The 16159-nt window shown below is 37.3% G+C and overlaps 1 protein-coding gene across 1 annotated transcript in view; it reads right to left on the reverse strand.

Moving 5' to 3' along the window:
- Srbd1 (S1 RNA binding domain 1) overlaps positions 1-16159 on the reverse strand; it is a 236736-nt gene that overhangs the window by 18870 nt on the left and 201707 nt on the right. The window contains 3 exon segments of the mRNA XM_023711259.1: positions 8010-8192; positions 11340-11516; positions 13028-13134. Coding sequence (XP_023567027.1) covers positions 8010-8192; positions 11340-11516; positions 13028-13134 — 467 coding nt within the window.

Genomic DNA, 16159 nt, shown 5'->3' on the forward strand with positions numbered 1-16159 from the left:
CAAGGGCCTGAGTCAAATCCCTGGTTCCGCAAAAAAAAAAAAAATAAAAAATGTGGAAAGATCCCTCTGTTTTGGACAATCAGGAAGTCATTAGCTGGGAGAGTAAGTTCATAAGAGGGGAAGGATGGGCACCACATCTAAGAGAAGAGCAGGCAGTTGAGTTGAGTTGGAGGCATTTCTGAGAATTGTGGCAATAAAGAAGAGAATAATGGGCTAGTCAGATCAGGGAAAAGTCAGATAAAAAGTGATCACTGCTCTTACCTTTCAGGGAGCAATGATGGGAGGCATAACAACTGTGGGCCAAAATGATAGCACTATGAGGCAAAAATACAGGAGATGGCCCTAAAACTATGTAAAGCTAACGGTACCTTACTCTTGTAGCTGTCATGGACAATTATGACACAGATATGAGGCTAACAGTAAGGACAGGAGATCTCAGCAGCAGCCTGGGAGAAGTGAGAGTGGGGAGCAGTAAGGGAAGAGAGGGTAGAGGATGATCCGGACTTTGGCTGGCCTTTGGACAAAGGAGAGATGAGGAGACTATTCGAGGAAGAGGATTATAATATAGAGTTTTGCAGTGAGGGAGGAAGTGAAGTCACCAGGCGAGAGTGAGAAGACAGAGACAAGGAAAAGGGACTTGAACTAGAGGCTGTTGGAGGACTGGCCAAGGAGGCCCACTGGCTTGCTTATGGGTTCCTTTAAGTGTTCTCCCCCTACACAGGCAAACCTGTTCAGCTGGGGGTGAACATGCTGCCCCGCCTCCCGGATCTTCCTCAACCCCAAATGCAGCACTATCAAACTGATCTTACTTGGCAATACACACGCCTCATCACAAGCAGAATGGAGGGGATGGTTTTTAGTGCAATGTTCAGGGAACAGCATATCTTTCACCAAAAAGCATAAAATTCTACATACTCTAGAGAAGAATCCCATTTTCTACAGGTCCCCCAATACGTCGTTTCATTTATTGAAGGATTTTTAAAAAAAATAAGAGCAGTCTAATGTCATCCAGGTTATGACAGAGCACAACACTCAAGCCACCATATCCCAGGTGTAGGTCTCATTTTTTCCCCCTTAAGGAGCACCTGTCACAAGGTATGTTACCTTCCCATGACGAACAACACATACTGTCTTAAACAGTCTGACAGACCAAAATGATTATATTCAAATGGACTGCTCAGCTACCTTTTTAACTTATAGCCTAGTTAAGAACTCAGAATTGAGCTGGGTATGTGGCTGTGGTGCATACCTGTCATCCCAGCTCCTTGGGAGGCTGAGGCAGAAGGGTTCCAAGTTAAAGATCCTGTTGCGAGAATTGGTTAGGGAAGCTCAGAGGGTAAGCTCCTGTCTAACATGGTCTCAGTACTCACTACTGTAACAACAAGAACAACAACAACAACGAGGACAACAATGACAACAGTAACAAAGAGCTCTAGCTTTGAAGTGACAGAGCTGGTTAAAATCTTTGTTCTACCAGCTCACTTGCCCCTAGGCAGTTTACGTACCCCAGCTGAGACTTTGGCTACCTGAGGAAATAGAAATAATACCAGCACCAGTCCTGTGGGGTTACTGTAAGATGTACACAGGACACTGTTTCTAGCACGACTGATAATGAGATGGTACTGCCTACATGTGTGTTGTTTTTAATGGGTTACTATACCTCAAGCCGACCAAAGCTACACTTTGCTTTCTCCAACCTTTAAATACCTCTTATCCTCTTTTGATTAAAATTCTTATAGATACAGCCTGAATATAAGCTCCTGTATGAAACCCTGAAAGAGTCCTCTGTCTGGAAATTAGCTTTCTCTCCCTGGACAAGCTTTGTGCTTTCCTCGCGGCACTTACTACTGTGCTATCGAGGAGCAAAGGCTCGGTCCTGCTCTTTGGCAGGCTTCTTGAGAGCACAAATCAACTCTTCCTAGCTGTTGTTCTGCAGGCCATACTACTGTGGTTTGCATAGTCCAAATGATGAACAAAAATCATCACCAACAAAATTCATCCAATAATGCTAGAACCACACAGAATAATAAAAATTTAGGAACACTGGAATTTTTAAAAGATTTATTTATTTATTTAGTGCAGGGTCTTGCTATGCAGCTCAGACTCAGTGAGCCACCTGTCTCACCCTCCCTAGTGCTGGGATTATATAAGCCACCACGTCTGGTTTCAGTGGCCAGCAAAGCAAAGGGCTGGCGCAGCATGCAGTACCAGGGATCAAACTTGGGTCCTTGTGCTTGCCAGGCAGGTACTTAGATCACTGAGCTATCACCCCAGCCCCTGGATTGTTCTTAAAGATCAACAGTTTTTTGTTTTTTGTTTTTTTTTTGGAAAGGTCTATAGGGTGTTCAGGGTCTCACTACTAGATTGGACTCATAGTGATCCACCTGTTTACAGCCTCCCAAGAGCTGGGATTATAGGCACGCGCCACCATGCCCAGTCTAAGATGAACATCTTAAAAGAAGATAAATCTTGTATAAAAGAAAAGATTTTACTTCATAAAAGTTAAAAACATTTGTATTTAAAAATATGGTAATATTATATAAGCAAATAAAACAGGTATGCAAACCAGAAAAAATTCAACCCACATAATGAAATGATTTTAATACGCAGAGAAGCTATATACATAAATAAGTTTTAAAATATATATACTATATAGAAATATAGTCAGCCCTCTGCATCTCCAGGTACCAGGTGCACAAACTCAACCAACTGTGGAATCAAAATATTTTGGGGGAAAACTGAATTTGTAATAAACTAGTACAGATTTTTGTCTTCTTATTACTTAAGCATAACAATTTACATAGTACTTACCTTGCATTAGATATTACAAATAACCCACAGATGATTTTAAATATATGAAAGGATCTATGTAGGTTATATGCCAAGTATTAAGCTATTTTATATGAGGAACTTGAGCACCACAGATTTTGGTATTTATGGGGAGTCCTGGAACCAATTCCCTGTAAGTATCTAGGGATGATTATAGTCATACATACAGGCATGCATGCACACATACTTTTTAAAAACCATTAAGTGACTAACTTATGATCTTAATTTTCTAAAATATGAAGATGAGAGAGTACCATAAACGCAAAAGTACGAAGACATAATCACTTTGCATTCTAGCATATTGCTGTGGGTGACATTGTGGTAGAGTGACATTAAAGCCACTTAATACCCAGCTCAGTGTGTTGGTGCATGCGGTAGTATCAGCTACTCCAGAGGCTGAAGAAGGAGAATCACTGGAGCCCAGAAGTTCAAGACCATCCAGGACAACACACACACACACACACACACACACACACACACACACAGAAATAAGCAACCCACTTAACAAAAAATTACTTTTGTAATAAAACTAAAATAAAATTTACAGCAACAAAACTTACTTCAACAGAACTAAAGTCAAACCAGTGATGATCTACTTGCATCCTTAATGGGACTTCTGGGGCTTTTTCTCTTCTCTGGAAAGAGACTTGTGTGACACTATATGAGAGCATAAATTACCTGTGATGGGTGATGTCTACACTCAATGTACTTTAAAGCCAAAATTCTATAGTTCTAAACAGGATAATAGGGATGGCAGACTTAATTAGGTACACTTCTAATTTTATCTCCAGATTTTAAAGGCCTAGAGTTGAACTGTGCACACAAGAAATTTCCTATGACATAACCGACAACTACCTTGCTTCTGAGAGACCAGGGTGCTCCCAAAGGAAGCACACAAAGGGGTGAAATCATTAGGGGTCATCTACATTCCATATACAGGAAACAGTCCACACAAAACCGGCAGAGAAGACCTTATAGGAAGAATGAAAGATTGCTCAGGCTTGAACACTGCTGAGGGCATTAAAACCAGTGCATTACATGGCTGTATATGGCAAGAACCACAAAAACTTTTAAACCTTTGGTAGGGTCATACTACTTCTAAGAGTCCATCATAAGGTACCACTGCTAAAACTATTACTAAGTTAGTTCAACAACTCGGTGAAATGCTCTCTAGTTTTTTAATAAAAGGGATAGGAAACATAGAAACAACAACAAAGTATGCTTACAGTAGAAAGCACATTGAAAATGTATAAATCGTATTACAACTGCACTATGGAAAGAAAGAAAAATGTACAAAGAAGTGATATTAGTCTTCACAGAATAAAGCGTTTAGTTCCCATGGAGATCTTGGAATTATTACAAGAAGCCTATGACTCCACAAGCACGGGTGTGTCTTCCCAGACAACAAGCACTAAGAAGTACAATTACTCTGTGACAGCACATCATTATTACATTTAAAAAATGGGAACAATGTCCTAAAGCTTAGAACAAAGTAAGAAGAGCTACTCTTAACCCTCCTTTCAACACTACATGGAAGACTGTGGCCACTACATTAGGCAAGAAAAAGAAATAATAAGCATTAACATTAAGAGGGAAGTAAAATTTTATTTACTGATGGCATAACTGCCTGGATAGAAATATTTAAGGGATCTTTAAACACTGACTCCAGCAAGTAAATTTAGCAAGCCTGTAAGATAGAGATTATTATACAAAAGTCAATTACATTTTTATATACTAGTAAGAAACAAGTAGCCACAAAAATTCCATTTATAATAGTGTTGAAAACTACAGTATGCTTAGTAAAACACCTGTAAGAACTGTATCCTGAAAATGAAAGCACTGCTTAGAGAAATAAAAAAAGACCTACATAAATGGGGAGATAAAGTCAATAGACCAACAGGACTCAATATTAAGATATTAACTGTCCCTAAGTTTATCTACAGACTCAATACAATCTCAGTCACAATCCTCTTTACTCAAAGTGGAAATGCAAAAGCTGATACTCAAATTTACAAACTGCGCGCTAATCATTTAGAATATACAAAGCAGTCTTTAAAAATAACAAAACTGGGATTTTTGTTATTTAATCTCAGCAGATTAAAGCGCCTGCTTAGGCACCCCCAGGGACTGGGGTTTGATCCCTGGCACCATGCTGGCCCTGCCCCCGGGGTGCTCTGAGATGGTGACTGAGACTGGGCATGGTGGCCCACCTGTAATCCCAGCGTTTGGGAGGCTGAAAACAAACTATGAGTCCAATCTGTGTAGTGAGACCTTGTAGACCCTGTACTAAACACATTAAAAAAACAAAAACAAAAAAATTGGAGGACCTTATGCTATCTAACTTCAAAACTTAACGGGAACTACAGTAATTATGAGACTGTGATACAGGCAATAAGGACTGAAAAATAGAGCAATGAAGGTTGGGAGTGTAGCTTAGTGGCACAGTGCTTGCCTAGGACGGGTTCAATTCCTAGTACTACCAAAAAGAAAATGAGTTGGAAACAAATCAATGAAACAGAATACAGAGAAACAGATTCAGATTTACACAACTAAATCTGATTAGTTGTGCTCAGCTACATGTGATTTGTAACAAAGATACTAAAGCAGAAAGTAAAGCAAAGATGTTTGTTTTTGATTTTTGTTTTATAAACATATGTTAGAAAGCAGAATGTTCATGATGGAGCAATAAAATGAACCTGGACTCCTACTTCAAAAGAGACACAAAAAAGAATTTCAAATGTATGTCAGATGTAATCAGATGTATATCACAGACCCAACTCTCAAACTTGAAACCATAAACCTTTTAGAGAAAAAGTATTGAAGAATATATCATGACTTGAGATAGCACTGACTTTGATGAAAATGGAAAGCAAAACAGAGCAAAAAAAGAGATAAATTAGATATCATCACGATTTAAAGCTTCTGTTCACCAAAAGACACCATTAAAAAACAGGTAAGCCACAAACTGGGAGAAACTATTTCTGAAACATATTTGACAACAAACTTTGTATTTATAAGTACATTTAAAACACTTGTAAAATTTATTATAAAAAAGCAAACAAGTCAATCAGAAAAAGTCCAAGTTATACGAACAGATATTATATAAAAGAAGATCTACAAATGACTAGTATATGAGAAAGTTAACAATGCCATAAAGGAAATGCAAATTAAAACTGTAAAAATACTACTATACACCATGGGAATGGTTAAAATAAAAACAATGGATGGAAGTGTAAAATATATAATAGTACAAACAAAGTTTCTGAGAAAATGTCATATTCATCCTATGATCAGCAACTTTTATCTTTTGTTCGGGTTTTTTTTTGCGGTACTAGGGATCAAACTCGAGACCTTGTGCTTGCTAGGCAGGCACTTATGCCACTGAGCTGTCTCCCCAGCCCAGCAATTTCTTTACTAGGTATTTTTCTAAGATAAATGAAACTCAATGTAATAGTAACACAAACTGAACAGTAACACAAAACTGCCAGTGAATGAATGTTTTAGCAGATTTTTCTCATAAAAGCCAAAAATCCGAAAATAGCCAAGGTTCTATGCAATACTAAGAAATTCTACTTGGGCTTCATCTTGTTTCCCAGTAAAAGCTCTCAAAGTCGTCATCTCCAGATAGGAGTGTCTTTTGTACGCTAATGAGGTGACTGGCGGATTGGAGCCTCCACAGAGCTTCAAGATAGTGGCTGGTCACCAGAAAAGCCAACTGTGATTTAAGAGTTGAAATTTTCAGCCCCATACCTCTAACTGATCACTAACAGCCAATGATATAATATCACGCATCCAAAAACAAACAAAACCCTGCACAAATCACTGAACCACAGTTAGTTGTGTACATGCTAAAGAATTTAGGAAAGTACAATGATATCTGTAATTTTCTTTGAAATTGCAAAAATAAAGATAAACTGATGGACAAATCGGATATGTACATGGAAAACAGGTGCAGCAAAATATTAATAACATCTAGATGTACATAAAAAGGAACTTACTGTAGATTGTTTTTTATTTTTTCTGTATTTTAATTTTTCTCATAATAAAATGTTGAGAAAAAAGGGAGACCATGTTTTATTTTAAAGATAATAAAAAATAAAAGCTAAGACATTAGAAACTAATACACAACTTCAAAACAAAACAACACAATAGGTATTCAACAGTGGTTGTTATGCTGCACACTGTTGTCATCTCGGTATTTGCTCAGATCACCAGAGAAAAGCATGGAAAACTGGGCTAAGTAAAAATTTTAAGCATTAACTGCCACCTTCAAAAGACCAACAGAAGTTAGTAATACGATCATCCCAGCTATCCTGTGTGTATACATACATGATTTCTCCTCTTCCTTTTCTTCATTTCCTCATTCCAACTGTTTATTCCTTTTGCTCAGTTTCTGAGATCAATGTTTTGATATTAGTAAATATTATTTTTTACTTTTTTCCCCCATTTTCTAAGGTCTCTTAATATGGAATGCCTTTATAACTTTAAACATTTTAAAGCAAATATAAACAACTTCAAAAAAACTTAAATATCTTATTTTGTATTTCACAAAAATTAAGCTACTCATATTTTAAAATGTTTGACATGTAATTCAGGAAGAATTTAACAAAATCTTGATTATGTAGCAAATCACTGGTTTTGAAAGAATTACAAATTTAAAGCTAATTAAGTGTGTTATTAAAATGTTTTTGCTTTAATGGCTTACACTACACTCTCCTTGTACTGAAAAGCCCCCCTGTATCATTCTATGTAAATGTGTGCTTCCTAAAAGTACATTACTGTCCAGATTCCCTAAGAACCCATCCAGACAGTACTAGGAAATTGGCTGTTCACTTTCAAATGGGCTTTATCTTTCAGAAAGCACGAGCTTGTGCCAGGTGCTAGTCAATGGTATCTTGTTAATTTCCAAAACAAACAGAGGAGAGCGCCATGCAATTTCCATTACACACACTTCACTATTAGAACCTGGGTTTACTAGCTTGACACAGCTCCAGGAATAATGGTTTCATTCCTCACTGAAATAAAATAATGTGTCACATAACTCAGCAATGCGGAATTTCTAAAAAATGTTGTCATGTTAAACACGGTCATATTTTTCAGTCTCCATTATGCCAAAACAAAAGCCATTTGCTGTAACCTACCCTGGGCATGGAGAATTCTCGCATGGGTCTCAGACTTACCTCATTGCTATGTCATATGATTCCGGATGAATACAAGTCTGGTCCAAAGGATTTGGCTTCAGTGTAGCATCCCCTACGGTTTTGCTCTTCTTTTTGCCCTGCTTCTCATTTGTGACTTCAACACCTGCTGAAGATGTCACAGCAACTCCTTGAATGTGGCTTGAAGAGTCAGTTTGCTGACTACTATAATCATTTTAAAACCAGGATAAAGAAAAAACAATCTTAAAAAGGAGGTTGGGCAGAAAAGAAATATACAGAAACAACAACCATTCAGTTCATAGAGACAACCATTTATTTATTCAAACCACTGTTAACTGGACTGTTACTTAAAGCCAAAAAAGTCTTTACTGATTCAGTCTGTGTAATAGTCACTCTAGGAGAGATGAGAGGAAAATGGAGGAGAGGAGGAGGAAGAGGAAGAGAAAGTAGGGGAAAGAGCAAGGAGAACATAGGGAAAGGAGGGAGAAGGGGAAGATTATTTCTCTAGGGTAAGAGAGCTGATGAAAAACCCAAGTTATCAAAAGAACTTAACTAAGTGCAGAATAAAATGAATGAGAAAAGGCTCACGGGTAACTTATCATGGTGCACTTTAGAGTGGAAATACCTTTTACAAACCCCAAAAGGTTCTCAAGAGACTCGAACAGATTACTACAAAAGGAAATTAAATCAGACTGGTATCTATTGGCAAAGAACAAACATCAGAACAATATCTCAAAAGTTCTGAGAGGAAATGACTCTGAATCTAAATCTCATATATGTAGCTAAAGTAGCATTAATTTAGGAGGGCAAATTTAAATGTGTCACTATACCTGTTCTCTAGAAAGAATTCAAGAATAAACTGCAGAAAAAATACAACGATAATTACAATATGGACTACACAGTGACAAGCACCAAAACCATTCAAAGGTATTATGTTAAAACACTGAAAGGGGTACTTAAAAAGGATTAAGATGCAATATGTATATGTGCCAACTCACCATTATGTACCAGAAATGTACTAATAAATAATAAATGAACAGCTGTTTAATTTCTTCTCTCTCTCTCTCTCTCTCTCTCTCACACACACACACACACACACACACACACACACACACACATCTGAAACATACACATACCTACATAAAAATCTAAAAATCCCAGGTCATCTCATGGTACAAAGATGAAGAAAGGAAGGCTGGGAAGAGTCCAAAGTCTCAAATCTTATCTGCCAGGATAGACACTTATTAACTCTAGCTCTAGAGGTGACATCAAGGCAAAATTAAGGACAACCATTAGAAGAATAGAAGACGTCCAACTTTGAAATCACCAAAGAGGTTTAAGGTGTAATGGGAAAACAAGAAAACCTGGCAAGTGATAAATCTAGCCAACAACAAAAATAAAAATCGGAAAGCATCACAGAAAATATTTAAGACAGTCCAATCAATATATACACTAAATATAAATATTAAAATTAGATTAAGTAAAATAATAATATCCAGCTATGTTTATAACAGACGTTAATAAAAATTAAACATCATAGAAAGTATAAAAACAAAAAAAAATGCAAGCATACTCTGAAAAGGCAAATACTGCAATAATATTAGTAATCAAAATAAATTTAAAGGCAAGATCAATAAATGAGAGCATAGTTTATAAAAGTATGAATTATCAAGATATAATAGTCATGAATCTTTAAGTATCTGAATATCTAAAAATATATTTTAAAATAATCACAATGTCAGTAGATACTGATTACATTAAATTATGGCTTATTCATATAATTACTATGCAGACATTAAAAAGAATAATAAAGAGTAAAAATCTCTATGTAAGAATTTGGAGAGTCAATATAAAAGTGTTAAAATTCCAAATAGTTGTAAAACATAATCTCTCCTGTGTGCTTTTAAAAAATAATAAATATTATACTCCAAGGTGACAAATGCATATTTACTTTCTGGACATAACATGTAAGCAAATGTTATGAAACTTAGGCACTTTTTACTGTTTGAATTTTCTAACCAAGTATTCAAAAAATACATAAATTAGGGGCTGGGGAGATGGCTCAGTGGAATAAGCGCTTCCCTGGCAAGTGCAAGGGCCTGAGTTCAATCCCCGGCTCTGCAAAGCAAAAATAATAATAATAATAATAATAATAATAATAATAATAATAATAAAATAAACTGATAAACACAGGGTTGCCTTATCCTCATTTTTCCCCCATTTTTAGTTTCTGGTTTTGTAATCTACTTGGAAATAATTTTTACCACTCCACTGTTTGTAACACTTTCTCATGTCTTTTTTTTACACTTTTGGTTTTACTTTATGTCTATGATCCATTTGAAATTTATGAGCATAAGGACTGAGATGATCTGTCGCATCCTTCACATGTATCAAATGCCTAGCAATTCTCAAACACTATTTATTGGATAATTATTAATTGAAGTGTAGCCTTTTATCAAAAATTAAATTAAAAAAATTAAATTCCAACTATGTGATGGTGGATCTCAGACACTATTCTAGATTATTCTATATCAACACTGAACTGTTTAATTACTATGTCTGCTATTAAGCTTTACAATGCACTATACTATCTTAGGAGACTAGTTTTCCCTTACTTTACTCTTTTCCAGAATAAGAATATTGTTTCATATGACCTTTATTATTTTGTCAAAAGAAAAAATATCAATGACTCAGGTAGTCTCAAAGTAGCAAATACATATATGCTCTTCTTTCAGGATTACAAAATGCTAATAAGTTTATCTAGTTTCTCTGCTTTTGTGCTATGAGGACCTGAACATTAAGAATGTAGCTCTTTTATCTATGGGCTGATAATTTATGCTAAAGGGAACAGTGACATCAGTATGAAGTGGTCACTGCTAGTCACCTCACCTAGTGTCACTGATGCGCTGAGCTCCATTCGCACTGCTCTCCACTCTGTCTCCTGCATGCACTGATGCTGACCCTTCTGTGCAGTGGTGTTGGTTTCCCCATCCATCCCTGTGTAGCCAGTCCATTCATTTCACACAAAACTCTGCTCAAATAACCATGTCACAAACCACTCATCTACAGCAGCTACACTGCTCCCCGAGACACTGTGACAGCTTCCTGTCTTAATTTTACCAACTGCATCAATTCTTTTACTAATTTACTGTCTGTCTCCAACATTAAAATATAACTCCGCAAGAACAGGAGATTACTAGCTTGAATGCTGCCTTCCCACTGCCTAGTAAATAACAGTCAACACATAATAAAAGAAGGTAAAAACACTAGGTGCCTAGAATTTGTACCAGTTAGCAGGCTGGCTAATGTAAGAGAGGAGAATGGCGATACTACCAGAGTACTTGTATTCACCTGCAGAATGTTCGAATATAATCTTGGTTGACTCTGATAAAACCAGCGCACTGCTGGAAGGATTTTGGACCTAATCCTTTCACTTTCTTCAGCTGCTCTCGGTTGATGAAGGGACCATTCTTCTCTCTCCATTCAATAATATTTTTGGCTCTGTTGGCATTCAGCCCTGCAATATGCCTAAAATAATAATAATAATAAAATAAAATGAGCGGATGAAAAAGAAAAGTCTCATCCACAAAGACAATGACATAAAACATGTGGACCATAAAAATCAAACATGACTACATATTGCTATTATGTCAAAAATAAATTAAACCAAAAAGCAGTTAAATTAAAAAAACAAAGAGAGCCAGCAAGATAGCTCAGCGGTCTAAAGCTTTGCACTTGCTTCGGCGAGTGCAGGACCAGGGTTCAATCCCTGGTCCTGCATGCCATGTAGGCCCTGCCCCTGGGGCAGGGCGTGCTGAGCTGCCAACTGAGTCTGGACATGGTGGCACAGACCTGTAATCCCAGTGCTGGCGAGGGTGAAAACAGGAGGATCACTAAGAGCCTGAGTTGCGCAGTGAGACCCTGCACCAACTACATAAATGGAAAAAAATAAAAAGGACAAAGTTAAAAGAACTGTCTATGAGGAAAGAAGGAAAAAAATACAAAACAATGACAAAACTAGTTGCTGTCAAACATGCTGATTAACAATGATGCAAGAAAAAAAACTAACCCTGTTTCTACACTACTGACATTCTTTTTATTTCTCAATCAGAAAGTAATGCTGCCTATTTTCATTTGCTTACAAAGGGACTTAGTGAATGCACAACAGCTATACTTGTGTACTACCTTTTCCATCTGCTTGTTTTCATTAAAGAGTTGAACTTAAAGAGCAGTATGTATGCGTGAATGTTAAGGTTAGAATAAAGCTATCAAAAATGATCATTGGCTTGATGTTAATTAAATGATTATTATTTCATAGACTCTTAAGTTATGAACTTGACGGTTCTTAAGTAGATTTATGTTTACTGTCCCATATTTGGAATAATGAAATGTTTATAGCTATGACCAAAAAGCAAACCCTATTTTCCACTACACCAGTTTTAGGGAAAAAGGTCCAGATTGGGAAATTTCCTGCTCCATCAGTAGATTTGTGTAAAAAAGGTAAGATTATGAACACAGAAAAAGCAGCTTTTCTATAACTACAGGGGAAAAAAAGACAAAGTACTGCACATAAGGTGCAGTTGTATGATGGAAATTTTGATAGGTGACTTGTAAAATCACAGTAAAAATGTGGTAACCATACCTTGAACTTTTAGAATTCCTATTTTGGTTATAGCCAGCTTTGACAGATGCATGCGAGACACCGAACTAGTGAAAAACACCTACTCTCATGTGGTGGGAACCAGTCCTTTTCCATGTTAACCTTATTTAAATTCTATTAGCGACACTAATGTAACTCAATGGTTACCATATGCTCTTCACTTTAGATTTGCAATATTAAAAATGATAATGTGGATTGTTACAATTCTTTCCTTAAACGATGTCTTCCTTTCTAAATGATTGTCTAAAGCAATATATAAACCCACAGATTTTCTACACTGGACAACTTTACACACATGTCCTCTTGTTCTGGTGAGTTTGAACTAGGCAGCCAGTTATTCAAGATTCTGTGATCTTCAGCCACAAATTTCTTGTCTCACCTTAACAAAACTTCTGAACAGATGTTAATATCAACTCCCACAAAGCTGACACATTCTTCTACAACACTGTCCAGTGTTGCCTTGAGTAAAGTCTGGGATACATCATGCTGAAAAGACAAAGATCAAGTATCAACCCAAAGTGAAGGAGATGCAGATTTGGGAGTCTTCCATTATTTTTCCTACACTACCAGTCGTTGGCTAAAGCACACCATGGTAAATTTCTTCATTTCTCTTAAACACACTGTAGCACATGTAACTGAGCTGAACTTAAGGAATCTGTGTTTTCCTATATTGGAAAGGTCCAGATTGGGAAATTTCCTGCTCCATCAGTAGATTTGTGTAAAAAAGGTAAGATTATGAACACAGAAAAAGCAGCTTTTCTATAACTACAGGGGAAAAAAAGACAAAGTACTGCACACTCCTATATTGACTTGAAGAGAATACCACGAGTATTTTTCGCCTGTCTGAAATTCTGCCTGGAGTAGCAATTCTTGAACTTTAGCCTACATTAAAATCACCTTTAAGGATTATTAAAACACATCCAAAGTTTTGATTCAGTATGTCTGGGGAAGAGCCTGAGCATGTACATTCTAACAGGTCCCCGAGCAGTATTATAGCTGCTGCACCACACTTTAAGACACGTGGGTCTCTATTATTCAAGCACTGCCTTGTGGTGCTATCACTACATCAGATGTTCTTAAGAGCACACCGAGGAGCCAGTACACTAACATATGCTGCACAGTAAATCAAACTACCCTGTTTAATCAAATTGAAGCTAATGTTGCACGTACTAAGCTCCATTATTTTACATACCACTAAAAAAAAAAAAGAAAAGAAAATATGCTGTCAAACTACCTCACAATGCTTTATTGCTTAGAAATGTTATGAATGTTAGGACCTTTCTAGACTTACTTAGAAAAAATTGAAATCATATACATAATAATCATAAGTCACCTAAGCTGATTGAGGCTGTCCTAAACTTCCCTCACATGTAGCATCTCACTGCTCTGGAGCACTCTAACACTTAAGAGGCATGGGGGTGGGTGTCAGGACTTTCTAGGTGGTGCTGTCTCTAGGGCTATGAAGACACATGGCCACATCTTAAAAGAAGCTATCAAAAGAAGATATTGGGGGCTACTATACAATTCCCAATCCTACCTGAAATGGTTTATTGTTCAATAACTGTCAACTAAAATAGAAAAGCATTTGTAGTGCAGTCACAACTTTAGGATTAACAACCAAGTCCACACAGAAAGTTCACTAAGATTTATCACAAGGTCAACAGCAATTATAGGACACTATAATTGTAAAATGCATCCTATTTCAGAGAAGTGAAAAGATAAGATGTGTCTTACAATGATGAAATACACTTTTTTTTTTTTGAAACACACTCTTTCAAAATAAATCTGATTTGCTACTTGAAGGTATGGTGCTATAATTAATACTGATGTTAGTCATAGTTCTAAAATTAATGATTTTCTACTTCATGTTCTCAGTCATGAACTGTAAGCCAGCAAACTTTTCCAAATTTCTCAAGGAAATAAGGCAGGCAATATAGTAGAGTCTGTGGAGGACCACCTGAGCAGCTCTCCTTGAAAGAAGAGTGACTGTCTCCATTTTGACTGAGCCTGACCCTATTTCCTTGTATCGTTACGTACAGAGCTGGCCAGGACTTCTGTTTATCCTTCAGTTGGCCTTAAGTAATGTATATTGGTCTAGCTGAAGTGCTGGTGATAGTCTTTGAAGGTGGCGTGTGTGCTTCCCTGGTAACCTACACCTGCTGCTCTTTAGTGTGAGTCGGGTCAAGACAGGACGGTAGAGCTAATGCTCCATGCCACCAGCTGGGATTGAGCCTCGAGATAGAGGCTATGACTTCCTGGGACCTGAAAGACTACATCAAAGCTGAAGCAGCAGACCCCCTAAAACATTAGATACTATCTCTATAGCATAAAGCAGATTACTTTCTCTGCATATCCTCTCTGCATATGGCAGAGGTAAATGCAGGCCACCCACCTGGCTCAGCTCACAGTCACCTACTTCCCACAATTCTTGGTCATTCCTCTTCAAGCCACTCCTCCACTAAATAAAACTGGGTGAGGCCCTGGGTCGCTCTCTTGGTTCTGGAAAGCCATTTTCATGGCTGAACTTAGGGCCTCTTGGCTCCCCAGTAATTATAAATATGTTTTAGTGTCTTTATTTTCACCATGGGTTGCATTGGGAGTGATAGATTGGAATGAACTTGATGGGATTCTAATAATGTAATTTTGGGATTACAAGTATTGGCTTCTTGGACTGAGATGAGGACCAGGAAGTGACTCCTAAAAGAGTCCTCAGTATGTGTCTGATTTCATTATTATCATTTAATGACGAAAGCGTTTGCTCTGAAAGACTGAGAGCACTGAAGTCCTTCTGTATTTCAGAGATAACTTCATTGGTGATTACCCAGGCTGCAGCTAAAGCCTTTGACTTGTGATATTCAACAAGTCAACATAATCATGATAAAGACTATGCAAAAAGTAAAGCCTCCAATCTCGGTAAGAACCTGATTAACTCCGAACTATAGCTTTTACAAAGTTGTGCTTTTCTGAGTAGAAGCAGAAGAGGGACCTTTAAAAACAATAGGATGACAATGTAAAGAAAAGCACAACAATGGTAATAAGAAGATATAGCTGAAGGAAAAGGCAAAGCTAAAAGCAAGTTGGAAAAAGAGAATACTTTTGAGTTTCTAAAATAAGGGGCAAACAACTCAATGTAATTCAGAGCACAGCAGGTGTTGAGGACAGCCAAGCAAATAAGCCATGGTCCTTGATGACGGTCCCTTGCTTACCTCTCCTTTCACCTCCCACCCACTCCTCCTCCTTCCAAACAGAAGCTTGACTGTTTCATGGATCTATACCACTGCTGTATAGCTGTGCTCTTTGCAGAAGATCACACATCTCAGTCGCTCTTCTCTAGTTGCTGGGATAAAATACCCGGCACATAAAATTAAGGAAGGAAAGGTTTATTTAGCTCACAGTTAGTTGAGGTTTTAGTCCACACTCAGCTGGCACCAAGCCAGACTGGCACATGGCAGAGGGCAGCAGTCCATGATGGTGGAAAACAGCAAATAGCAAAAGGAAAGAGTAGTAGGAA

This window comes from Octodon degus, unplaced genomic scaffold (assembly GCF_000260255.1).
Source record: "Octodon degus isolate 3935 unplaced genomic scaffold, OctDeg1.0 scaffold00020, whole genome shotgun sequence".
NCBI classification, from domain to species: domain Eukaryota; kingdom Metazoa; phylum Chordata; class Mammalia; order Rodentia; family Octodontidae; genus Octodon; species Octodon degus.